Consider the following 12,988-nt stretch of genomic DNA (forward strand, 5'->3'; position numbering starts at 1 on the left):
TCTATCTTCTGCCTCTCTTTGTTAACTGGTCATAAAAACTGAAACACATTTCCAACGAATTAATTGAGTAGGTTATTTCCTTAATTGAACAGATGATTCCTGTTCTTAAATTTTAAAATAAATAAGAAGGAAGTTTTAGGCTTCTCTCTTTAAAAATAAAAGGGACTACTCTGCTTTGTATTCTGTGGATTTGAGTTGGGTTTTTTCCTCTGAGACAGCAGATATATATATATATATATATGTATGTATGTATCAGTGATTCTTAATCTGTGTTCTTTTGTGTTATGAACTTTAGCAGTTGGGTAAAGCCTATTTCCTTCTGAGGACCCTTCCTCAGAAGAGTGTTTTTAAATAAATGCTAAATTTCAGGTAGAAATAAGTAGAAAAAAAGTTGTTTTTTCCTCATCCAATTTCACAGACTTCCTAAAATATATCCACAGACTTCAAATCTTTGCATCTCAGATTAAGAACCATTGCTCTATTAAAAAAAATTTTCCTCCCAGCTTTGTTTAATCCTTGCTAATACTATGATATCCTCTACCAGAAGGAATGACATGGATTGATGACTTGGGTGATATGCTACATTGAGTCTCCTCCAGGGCTTCCTGAATTCCATTCCCCTCCAGATCAACATCCTAAACGTTTCTCCCCTTATTTGTGTTTAAATACAACTTGAAACCTCCCACCAACATGATTAAACTTCAGTAGCTTGTTTTCTCTCTGCACTCTTCTATATCACTGAGTTCCCTTCTTTAAAGAAACTGAGTTTGATGACAAACTGCAGAGTACATAGAGCAATGAAATTCTACTGGAACAGAGTGACAGGCAATTGACCTTTGGTCAAGACCTTTTATAAATAAAGAGTCCATATACAGAAAGAGAGATAAAGGCACCAGTAACTTGTGAAGGAGAAGACTAGAGAAAGGGAAAGAAGAAAGGGAAACAGGAAGACAGTGGGAAAGAGCTCTCACAGGGGGAAGGAAGAAAAGTGAGGGAAAGAGAGGGTGAAGAACCAAAAAAGCTCTCTTTCCAGTCCATCTCTCCTTCCTCTAATTTATTTTGTCATTGTTGTTACTCATCAGGACAGCAGCAATATATTATCTTCTCAGCTATGGATATGATCTTTGGCAAGAACAAGAAGGAACAACCAGAGCCTGTAAGAGCCAAAATCAAAGGTAAGAAATGATAGATTTGGTGGAAAACTCAGGCTATTTCAGATGGATAAAACATTTGGACAAACCAGGGATAAGGAAGTCTATAGAACACTGGGACTAAGAAGATGCTCACATACATGCTTACAAATCCTCTCTCTCTGTCTCTCTCTTCATATATATATATATATATATATATATATATATATGTGTGTGTGTGTGTGTGTGTGTGTGTGTGTGTGTGTGTGTGTGTGTACTCACAGGTATAAATGCCTTTATTCATTCACATATATACTTTCACATATTTGTATAGAATTCATAGATTCATACACATCTACTCATGCTTCTCAAAGGCAAGCAACCCCTACTAGACTTCATATTTTATTCCCTTCATCCTTTAGCACAGCACTGGGCATAGTAGGCACATGATTGATATATTAAGTTCAGTTCAGGACTTTATGATCTCTCTCGTTGCTGCCATTTTTATTGTATATCCCTTAGGCTGTTGGGGAAAGCAACTATTTCTAAACCACTAGATATATACCTAAGTAGGTCAGGGTCTGTCAGACCTAGGAGGCAGCAGCATAATTATTTGCAATGATGAGACTAGTTCATGGGCTGCCTTTGGTTTTAGAATGTGAGCAAGATAGAAGTTTTAGCCTTCTGTGTGTTGATATGGTAGGAAATGGGCTGGCTGTCATTACTAAAGACAATGGCCCCAGTAAGGAACATAATGAAATGATTGACTTGTACTTAGTGTTTGGATATTAGAGAACCTTCTTTCAAAATAAGATCCATTAGGACTTTCTATCTATGGGACCTTGGATGATGATAATAATAATAATATGTTAAGAGTTTGCAAAATGCTTTAATATCAGTAGTGTCAAACTCAAGTAGGAATCAGACATTATCCTAGAAAACCATAAATTACCATTATCTACATTGAATTGTATTTTATTTATTTTGTTAAACATTTCTTAATTATATTTTAATCTGATTCATCTGCATGCCATAGTTTTTCCTGAGCATGCCATATATATATAATTTATTCTATCCTTACAACCCTGTGAGATAGTGCTACTATTTTACACATGAAGAAACTGAGGCTGAGAGATGTTAAGTGACTTGTGAGGATCACATAGGTCCTGACAGATTTTATTTTTAAATGTATGAGATTCTACTAAGAGCCCAGAATTTGAACTCAGGTTTTCTTGAGCACAAGTCCATCATTCTATTCACTCTGGCACCTGAATGCCAATTATATAATATCTCTTAGGCTCAGTTTCCTCATCTGTAAATGGAAGGAGCTAAACTAGATAACTATTAAATTTCCTCTAGCTCTAAATCTATAATCCTATCTTTATTTTCAATTATCTTTTAATAATAAGAATAGAGTATTATTTGATTATCTATTTTTTTCCATTTGGCTATTCTCACTAGATGCATTAAAAAATCAAGGTGCAGAGCAGGCATAATAGTTTATCTACCATTTTGATGTGCTAACAGTCTCTAGTGAAAAACCAGTATCTATCTGTTAAACACTCAGTGTTTGCGATTTATATTTTCTGTCTCTAGGTGAGCTGCCAACTTGGCTTCATGGGACTCTTCTACGAAATGGCCCTGGCATGCACACAATTGGGGAGACTACATATAATCATTGGTTTGATGGTTTGGCCTTATTACATAGCTTCACCATTGGAAACGGTAAGACCAGCAAATAATCTTAGAAGGTAGATATGGTTATAGACTTGAGGGTTCCTCTGTCGCTAATTCAGTTTAATAATTATTTGTTCATTCCCTATTATATACAAGTCACTGTACTAGGTGCCTAGAATGCAAAGATGAAAAACAATACAGTTCTTCACTTTAAGGAATTTACCTTTTAATTGGAGTGGTGGCAGGGAAGGGAGGGATATAACATGTATGCAGATTAGAAAAATACAAAAGAGCCAGTGATGGGGACAAAGGAAAGAGTTAAGAAAAAGTTATCTAGAAAAATTTGAGGAGGGATAGAATACAATTTCATCTGAGGCTATAGAGAATGCTTCCCAGAGAAGGTAGCACCTGAGTTTGGTCTTGAAGGGAAAGAAGAATTTCAAGAAATACAAGTGAGGAGTGGAATGCATTCCAGGAATGAGATACAAATCATCCAAATCCAAGAGAAGGGCATGGAATGCTGAGTTCAAGAAATAGCCAGTAAGTCTGTTTGAACAGAATGTAGAGAAAAAAGGAATAATGTGAAACAAGGTTAGAAAGGTAGATAAGAGTCTGAAATATCAGGCTAAGGAATTTGTATTTTATTCTAGAGACAATAAGTATTTACTAATGGCTTTTTAACAAAAGAGTGATGTGGCAGGAGAAACTATGGTCTTGGACAGCTGAAGCTTAGAATGACAAATCTGGAAAACTCTTACTAATTCATAGGCTTATGGAGGTGAAAGTGGGCTCAGAGGACACTGGACTAGTGTCCAATCCTCTATGTAAAGAATTAATCATATCCACAAGAACCTGGAGAGGTATTCATCCCTCCCCTGCTCAAACACATTATTCACTCTGGACAATTCTATGTAGTGTCTTTCTTACCATTCCTGCTTTGATCTCCATCCAGTCTTCTCCCCGAGTCTTCTTTAGGATATATATTCTTAGTTTCTTAAACTGATCCTATCATGACATGGTTTCCATTCTTCCTCCATCCTAGTTACTCCTGATCCACTCAATATATATTTCTCCCTGTTAAGTAGAAGCTGTTGTTAGTTCTATGTCCATTAAATAGGTGCTACCCCCAAAGTAATTTGAGCTTAACAAAAACTAATGTCCAAAGAATGACTGACCTCTAATCCAATCTTGCAACATTTAATAAGTATCTGCTACATATAAGGACCCAGACATTGGGATTACAAAGACAAGGAGAAATAAAAATACTGTCTCAAAGAGTTTCCTTTATATTAGATTTTAAACTCCGAAGGGAACGTGATCATAAGGGGAAATGACCACCAGTCAGTATAAAAGGAAAACTAATTTTTGTTCCTGGTCTTTAACTTTCTCAGAGGCCCCTCTCTCTCTCTCTCTCTCTCTCTCTCTCTCTCTCTCTCTCTCTCTCTCTCTCTCTCTCTCTCTCTCCTCTCATAAACTAAGTTTAAAAATTAAACCCCTTTCCCCCACTCAAAAAAAAAAATACTTCCTTGCTTAGGTGCAAGGATTATTTTCATTAATCCAAAATTTGGCCAGAGACTATGAAAGTAAAAGCCATAACTTCTTTGTTTATTTCCTACCCTTCAAAAGGTACATATTTAATTATGCTGAATAATGAGTAAGAGCAGGGAATTTGGGTGTCTCATCTTTTTAATGTGATTCCATAATGTCAAAATAGGCCCATCCATGAGGAATTCCAGAGACATGTTTCCTCTGAGCTCTCAAGTTCATTGCACTCACAGTGTAGTCATTTATAAGAAGTGGTTGGCATGTTTTCAATCCAACTGGATTGTATGTTTACATCTTGGAACAAACTGAATTCAATTTTTGGGAAAAGACCAGATCAGAGACCAAGGAATCTAATGAATGTATTATTGGTGGAAACTCTCAGTGCATATAGGTGTTTCATTTTCTTTTTCATCTCTTAAAGACTGTTTTATTTGTCAGGATCATCATTTTATGGAGCACAAGCCATAAAGGTGAAATTACTTAATCCCATTATATAACAAATTAGGCCCTTAATATAACTTTCATCAGCAAAATCAAAAGCACAAAAATATTACTCAGCAAAAGCTTCAAAGTAGATTTTATTTATACATTTGTTCACATGGCTGTGAAATTGTTGACAGTCCCTTGGAAGAAACTGTGGTGCTGTCAAAAGAATATAGGGTGTGGAATCAGTTGACCTAGTCCTTGATTTCCTGCTTTCTACCAGTGTGGCTTTGGGCTAGTTAGGTACTCTCTCATGCTTCTATTTCTTCATCTGTTAAGTGAAGGTGTTAAACCAGATGGCCTCTTAAGGACTGGTCCAGCTCTGTGTCTTTTATCCTATGATCTTTTTTAGTTCACACATTTCTTTTTTTTTTCTATGATATTTCTATTGATATGGTTTGTTTTTACACTATGTAGATATTTCTTCTTACCCTTCTCTCTGCCTCCTCCCAGAGAGTTATCTCTTATATTAAGTAATTTTTAAAAATTTAAACTAAACAAATTAAAGCAAATTAAACTAAATCAATCAACACATGGAGGAAAAATTTCTGTTTACATATAATGTTCAGACCCATGAATATCCACCTCTGTCAAAGAGAAAGGGGGAGATATCCTCTCATATCTCTTCTCTGGAGTCAAGCTTACTTTTTTGCTTTTTTGAAAAATTGTTTCCATTATTTCATCTTTGATTTTCTTTCCCTTTACATTATTTCAGTCTTTGTGTGCATGGTCCTGGCTCTGTTTACTTCACTATGCTTCTGTTCATGAGAGCTGCTCTGTAGGTCATACTCATCAATTTTTAAGGCATAGTAATATTCCATTACCACAAGTTTAGCCATTTCCCAACTGATGGGTATCTACTTTGTTTCCAGTTACTTGCTACCACAAAAATGGTGACTATTTTGGCATATGCAGAGCCATTCTTTTTTGTCAATGATCTTCTCTCTGAGAAGTGATGGTTTTTTTTTAATTTTTAAATTAAAATTTTATTTTTAAAAATATTTTTCCATGTTTACATGATTCATTTTCTTTCCCTCCCCTCTTTCCTCCTCCTTCCCAGAGCTGACAAGCAATTCCACTGGGTTGTACAAATGTTATCCCTTGATACCTATTTCCATATTCATTTTTACCATAAAACTAAAGTTGGTTTATATTTCTAAAGGTTTATGGACATTCATGGGAAAATAGGATTATTATTTTTTAAAACCCTTACCTTCTGTCTTGGAATCAGTCCTAGCATAAGAGTGGCAAAGGGATAGGTAATTGGGGTTAAGTGACTTGCCCAGAACCACAAAGCTAGGAAGTATTGGAGGTCAAATTTGAACCCCAGTCCTCCTGACTCTAGGATTGATGCTTTATCAACTGAGTCACCTAGCTGCCTTTAGGATTTTTAAGGAATTGCACATACAAGTGGTGTGTGGAGTTCTTTGTTAAATTAACCAAATAGCTAATGTCTTTGATAGGAACACTTTAGGATTTCTGTCTATGGAAATATATGAGTATTTGTTCAGGGAAGTAGGAGCAAATGAAAGAAAATCTTATAGGAACAGAGACTGACTTCCCTGAATTTCAGATACAAAAGACTATAGATTTATTGCTGCGAGAGAAATTAAAGGTTATTCTGCCCAAATCATTCATTTTATGGGTAAATAAAAGACAGCCCTAAGAACATATTTGGGGTGTCCAAAAGCCTTTGTGCTGACTTAAGCATTAATAGTTTAAAAGAGCATAAAGATTTTTGGGTCCTCTTGTAGGGTAGTAAGCGCAGGACTAGTTTCTGAATTTGAGCCCTTTGATTCAGCATCTAACATTCTTGATACTGTTCTGTAGTTTTTGAAAGGAAAAAAGGAAAGGGGGAAGAGTATAAGCATTTATATAGCCCCTATTATGTGCCAGGTACTGTGCTAAGTAAGCCCTTTCAGATATTTCATTTGATTCCCAGAACACTGGTAAGTAGATGCTCTTATAACCCCCATTTCATAGTTGAGCAAACGGGAGGTAAACAGAATTTAGGTGACTTGCTCTGGATCACACAGTTTGTAAGTGTTGTGGGTTTTAAAGTGTTGTGGCCAGGGGAGGACATCAGGGATCCCACCATACCACTTCCTGGTGTATAGACCAATCCCATGCTGGGGAAGGGGCCATGCCCCCTATTTCCGGGCACAGGATTGGTCTATATAAGGACCAATCCCGCACCTAGAAAGGGACTTTTGATTGAACTTGATTCAAAGTATAGAGTTAGTGAATTTCAGCCCCCCCCCCCCCCCCCCCCCGAAACTCCGGTTGTTTTTTCTTTAAAGTTTTTAAAAAGGATCAAAAGGGTAGAGTTTCTCTTTTAGCATCCTCAACTCAGATCTTCCTATTGGGCCCCCATGCTCTATCGATTGTGCTACCTATCTACTACTTTTTTTTTTAATGACCAATTTAGCCCATTCTATATATTTATCAAGAGGTAGGGTAGGGCTCACTCACTTTCAAATGCAGAGTAATCCAAAAACTAGGCCATACCTTTACAGTTATAACTTTTACAAGAAATCTGATTGAGACTTCAAAACCTGATCCCTTTCCAAAGTAAGATGAAAGAATGAATAAAACACTTATTCATCTCCAACTCCCTGGGAAACTGTGACAAGCATTGGCTATACAAACAGAAAGAGCTCCTGCTCTCCAGGAGCTCCCATTCTTATTGGGGAGATGACACCTGGGGAAAGTTTCAGTTACAAGTCAGAGGGAAAGGTCCCAGGGTCCTCAAGCGACAGTGGCAAACTAGATGGCAATGCCCTTCTGTAAGGTCAATTCCAACTGGTGAAATGGCTCCACTTTCTACTAATTCATTCATGAATGAATGAACCATTCAACTCTGCCAAGGATTTTGGTGGCAAGTACTTGCTATTCTGGGCCTCTGGCATTTTGAAGAACCAGTGATCATGCTGCATCTCTACAGGAAATCTCTATCGAGATTGCTTCCCAAGATAAGAGTTGAGGGTAGGAAGCTGGAAGAATTGCTACTCCCAAGGCTCTTGGGCTCAGGGGTCTGGGTTGTCTTTATGGGGACCTTAGGGGAAATGGTAGCCAAGGAGGTGGTGGTGACTTGACTCACCTGGCACATGCTGCTTCCTATCTCTTCCTCCAAGTGCCCTATCATTTTCCAGGGATATTTAGTTTACAAACCCAAATGCCAGTTTTTACAAGTCTATATATCTCTTGAATTCCTCAATTTAATTCAATTCAGCAAATACTTGTTAAACATTCCGAATCTCAGTTATGAGGAAGAAACAACATTCAGATAAGACAGCCTCCACCCTCTCTGGGCTCATTAATATTTTACCTAAAACAAGTTAATGTTTCTATTTTATCAGGTAAGCTTCCAAATTGGCATTATCTCACTATTATCTAAACAATTAAATCATCCTTCTAATTAGCCAAGGTGAGAGACATAGCTGATTGATAGTTCTCATGTATTGGATACTAAGGTTCAAAATTACAATCTCTACCCTTGGTATGGGCAAAGGTCATACTGAATTTATGAGTTTAGAAGATAGAATGATTGTTCTATGGTCTGAATCAGATTCAGAAAGCTATCTTTCACAGTGATTTGAAGCCCTTCTTGAATCTCTGGGCAGGAAAGGAATTTAGGGAATTTTTAAGGGAATAAAAACATTAAGAGAATAAAAATCTACTTACTGAGGAAAAGGTCAAACAATCATAGGACTAGGAAGAGTATACTTTAATGGAAGGAGTGCTTGGATTTGGAGTCAGAAGTCCTATATTCAAATTCTGTTCTGCTACTTAATATCTCCATGATCTTGAGCTACTAATCAAGAAACATTAGGTACCTACTATATACTAGCCACTATGGTCTGAACAGGGCAGACAGTAGCAATGCTATCTTATTCCTTGGTAAGTGTTAGAGGGGAAAATGTTCTGTTATTTGGATTTTATCTTCTGGTTGTTTTCTGGTATCCAGTGATATCATATGGTACATTTTTAAAATATCACCTTGTCAGAGTCTGTGCTTCATACAATTCAATTATTCAGAGGATTTGAGTTCCAATTCCAGCTGTTTGCAAATCACTTATTCTCTTAGGCCCCGGATTCTTTATTTGATAATTGAGAAAACTGAATGAGATTATCTCTGCAGTGCCCTCCAGATATGACACTATGTTTATAGGAATATCTGATCTAGAGCTGTAAGGGACTTCGAAGATCATCTAATCCAATTTCTCTATTAAGGAAATGGAGGCCCAGCAAGCTTAAGTGACTTCCCATAGTACACAAATATGGATTTCTACTGTATAGACAGAATAGATTTCTACTGTTCAGGATCAGTAATCTTTCTACAGCCTCCAAGAGATATTTAACCTTCAACAGAGAATATTTAGGTGAGAGGATATAAGAGCTGTCCTTAAATATTTGTGAAAGACTATACCATGGAAGAGAGATCAAGGTTATTGTATTTGGTCCCAGAGGTAGAGCTAGGAACAATGGGAAGAAATTGAAGAAAACCAGAAAAAATGTACCATATGATACCACTGGATACTAGAAAACAACCAGAAGATAAAATGCAAGTAACAGAATTGTTCAGAATCTCTGAACAATTAAGTCTATTCCAAAGTGCCCCAGAGGTGGTGAGTTCCCCCATCACAGCTGGTCTCTAAGTACAGGTTCAATGATTTCTTGATAGGGATATTGTAGAAGGGATTCCTGTTCAGGTATAGTTGGATCAGATGGTCTTTTAACTATCTTCTATCTCTTAGATCCTCAGAGCAAATACTGGCATACATAAGACCACTCTGAGTATCTTTATTTGACCATAGCATTCATGGACCTCTCAATAGACAGTCAGAGGAATGCCAGGGCTGGGAGGGGCCTCAGAAGGCCCATTTCATCCTTCTTGCCCCTTCCTTTCTACCTCATATGTGTCAAAGGCTGAAGTAGGTGGTGTGCACCCTAGAAGTTCTGAAACTCAAGAAGGCGGCAATATTGGCCCTATGAGAGGATAATACTGAACTTCGTTGATGTTCTAGAATGATATTGATGATTATACCCACCATTCTATACTGCACTGGGATATTATGATGATGATAATAAATGCAATGCTACTCTAGAAGGGAAAAACATATAAAAAGCCTCAATTATAATTATCTTTATCATCAAAGGGCATTCAGAAAGCTCTTTTTCATAAGCTCCTAAGCATTTTTGAGCACTTGGAAGAAGTTCTGGACCCCTAATCAGTAAAATGTAAACTCTTTTACATTATTTCCTATTATGCTTTGGGATAGAGTCAAATTGCACCAAGCACATTAGGTAGATGTGGTCTTTGCCTTCTCATATTATAATATATCTAAGAAAGATAATGATTATTAGCACAGAGGGATCACACAGAGAAATACTACTTGGAATCAAAGTGTAATTTGGGCATGGGACAATCCTTTCTCTCTATACCGTGGCTTAAAACATGTCCATGAGCTCTCTCTAGCCTGGCTTTCTCACCTCAATCTGCCTAGCAGCTCTAAGTTTGCACAAAAGGCCTACTGCCACAAAGCTACAGCTCAGACTCTTTCAGGGTACATGGGATAATCTGTTGTGGGAGGAATACACTCTTACATTGCAGCTCCTGAGCCTCCAGTGGTGCTCTTCCTATCTATACAAAATCATTTACAATGATGACACTATTAATTTTTTAAACAGGACTTTAAAAAATTCTTTTTTATTTTTAAATTTTTTTTCATTTTTTATTGTCATGAAAAACACAATTCCATATTGGTCATTGTTGTAAGAACAAAGTCATACATAACCAAAACTCCAAAATAAAACCATAAATACACTGATGTGAAAGACAACTTCAATAGTTCTTTCTCTGGAGATGAATAGCATTACCATAAGTCTTTCAGGATTGTCCAAATCACTGCATTGCTGAGAGTAGCCAAAATTTCACAGATTATCATTGTCCAATATTGCTGTTATTGTGTACACTGTTCTTCCAGTTCTCTTATTTTGCTCTGCATCAGTTCCCACAGATCTTTCCAGCTTTTTCTGAAATCATCCTGTTCATCATTTCTTATAGGACAATATTCTACCAATGTACCACACTTTTTCCAGCCATTCCCCAATTGATGGACATCCCCTCAATTTCCAATTCTTTGCCACCCCAAAAAGAGCAGCTATAAATATTTTTGTACAATTAGGACCTTTCCCCCTTTTTTATTATCTCTTTGGGTTATAGATCAAGTAGTGGTATTATAGGATGGAAGGGTATAAACAGTTTTATAGCCCTTTGGGCATGGTTCCAAGTTGCCCAACCAGAATGGTTGGATCAGTTCACAACTCCAACAATAATGCATTAGGAAACATAGGATTTTTATTTAAACAATTAGACAAAAGCAAAAATAATCAACTACATCACAATGCCCCTAAATGCAGGAATGATCCATACATGACAAAAACCTGACTCACACTCTCAGGTCAATGGAAACTGTATCTGAATAAGGACTGCTCACTTGTCCTAGGAAACAACTTTGCCTAAAGGGTTTGATGTCTTTGTTCCATTTGGACAATCTGCACCTCACAAAGCTGCTTCTATGCTAACAATTCCCAGTCTGGTCTTGAGTGTTCTAATGGTAAGTAAATCAAGTCTCCTTCTACTCTCAAAGTGATGAAATAATAATAATTTCTTTAGCTCATAATCACCCTTAAAAGGGTCTGAAGGTACTGTTTTGCTTTTGTGATCATAAGCACTTCCCTCAAGTCAGATAATGTCAAAGCTCCTCAGATTGGTTCTCTAAGAAATAGAGAGACAGAGACAGAGACAGAGACTCTGCAGGCCAAGTCATTTCTTTCTTCTCATACAAATCCCTTTTGATTCTCTTTCCTGTCTTCCTGTGTCAGACCTTTCATTTTAACAGAGAAATCATTTATTCAAATGGAGAGAGAGAGAGAGATACCAATTACTGAGGGCCAGGAACCATTCTAAGTGCTCAGGACATAAATAAAAGTAAGATAGCTCCTGCTCTCCAAGAGTTTACTTTCTAATGAGGAGAGATAACACATAATGAGGAAAAGGCAGATGGTCAAGCAAAATAGCTTTGCTAGACCTATCTAGGAAGTGCTGGTGGAGTCTTGAAACCAAAGATTATAAGGCTGGCCTATCAAAACCCAGAGTGGCTCCAGGGGAGCCATTATTCACAGGTGAGAAAAGAGTTCAGACAGTGTGCCTGGGAAATAAAGAGCAATAGCGAAAATTAAGCTCTCTTACAATAAATGTCAATCTTTTCTTCAGCAAATTAGCGATTCCTAGTCTAGCAGCTACAAACATCCTATCACCAGAGTATTTCCACTGCAACAGGTGTGCTTAACCTTCTTTGTGTCATGAACCCCTTTGGCAATGTGGTGTCACCTATGGATCTCTTTTTTTTAATTCACAAAGTTAAATACACAACATTACAAAAGAAACCAATTATATTGAAACAAAGATAGATATATAGATATATATTTTTTTCCCATCCAAGTTCACATACTCTCCAGAAACTACCCACAGAACATTTACAGATGTTATGACTTCAGTTTAAGAATCCTTGGGCTACTTTTCAAACCCAGCTTTCCCTAACCCCTTTGTTCTTCACTGCTCTTTAATCTCTTTTAATCTTTAATCTCTTTTTTTAATCTTTAATCTCTTAAATCATCTTTCCAATATGATGGCAAAATTTATAAAATCTAATTTTCTGTAAGTTATAAAACCAATAGTGCTTAGTCATTCTATCATCTCAAAATGGCTATTTGATTTAGCAAACTATGAGTTTTAACCTCTCAAGCTCTAAAATTGTTACATGGAAATAAATTAAGAGAACATCATATCCTGCAGGCCAAGTCATTTCTTTCTTCTCATACAAATCCCCTTCTATTCTCTTTCCTGTCCTCCTGTGTCATATCCTTCGTTTTAACAGAGAAACTGTTTCTTCAAATGTAGATGCTAATTATTTTCTCATATATGAAAATTCTCTTTCTGTTTCTTTCTGCAACTAGAACATACTAAAGGAGTAGAATTTTATATCTTCACAGGTTGGCTTAATTCCATTTTCTTTTATACATTTCATTTTGTTACCCTTTCAGCAACCAAACAACTGATATACAAAAGTGTAAATACATTGAATTAA

The 12,988-nt window shown here is 36.7% G+C and overlaps 2 protein-coding genes across 15 annotated transcripts in view; one reads left to right on the forward strand and one right to left on the reverse strand.

Annotated features, from left to right (window-relative positions):
• GCSH (glycine cleavage system protein H) overlaps positions 1-12,988 on the reverse strand; it is a 244,341-nt gene that overhangs the window by 175,790 nt on the left and 55,563 nt on the right. For all 10 annotated transcript variants that reach the window (XM_056813278.1, XM_056813280.1, XM_016432773.2 and 7 more), the window contains one exon: positions 3,735-3,881. The gene's annotated coding sequence lies outside the window, so the exon portion shown is untranslated. The remainder of the gene's footprint in view (positions 1-3,734; positions 3,882-12,988) is intronic.
• Positions 1-12,988, forward strand: part of BCO1 (beta-carotene oxygenase 1) — a 156,500-nt gene that overhangs the window by 114,932 nt on the left and 28,580 nt on the right. Inside the window, exons 2-3 of one of the 5 annotated variants that reach the window (XM_056813283.1) lie at positions 1,083-1,175; positions 2,727-2,855. In XM_056813283.1, coding sequence (XP_056669261.1) covers positions 1,112-1,175; positions 2,727-2,855 — 193 coding nt within the window. In that variant the 5' untranslated portion in view covers positions 1,083-1,111. Of the gene's footprint in view, positions 1-778; positions 1,176-2,726; positions 2,856-10,645; positions 11,456-12,988 lie in introns of those variants that run through there. The other 4 variants (XM_056813282.1, XM_001380917.3, XM_056813285.1 and 1 more) reach the window with 4 other exon arrangements.

The sequence above is a fragment of the Monodelphis domestica genome, chromosome 1 (assembly GCF_027887165.1).
Source record: "Monodelphis domestica isolate mMonDom1 chromosome 1, mMonDom1.pri, whole genome shotgun sequence".
NCBI classification, from domain to species: Eukaryota; Metazoa; Chordata; class Mammalia; order Didelphimorphia; family Didelphidae; genus Monodelphis; species Monodelphis domestica.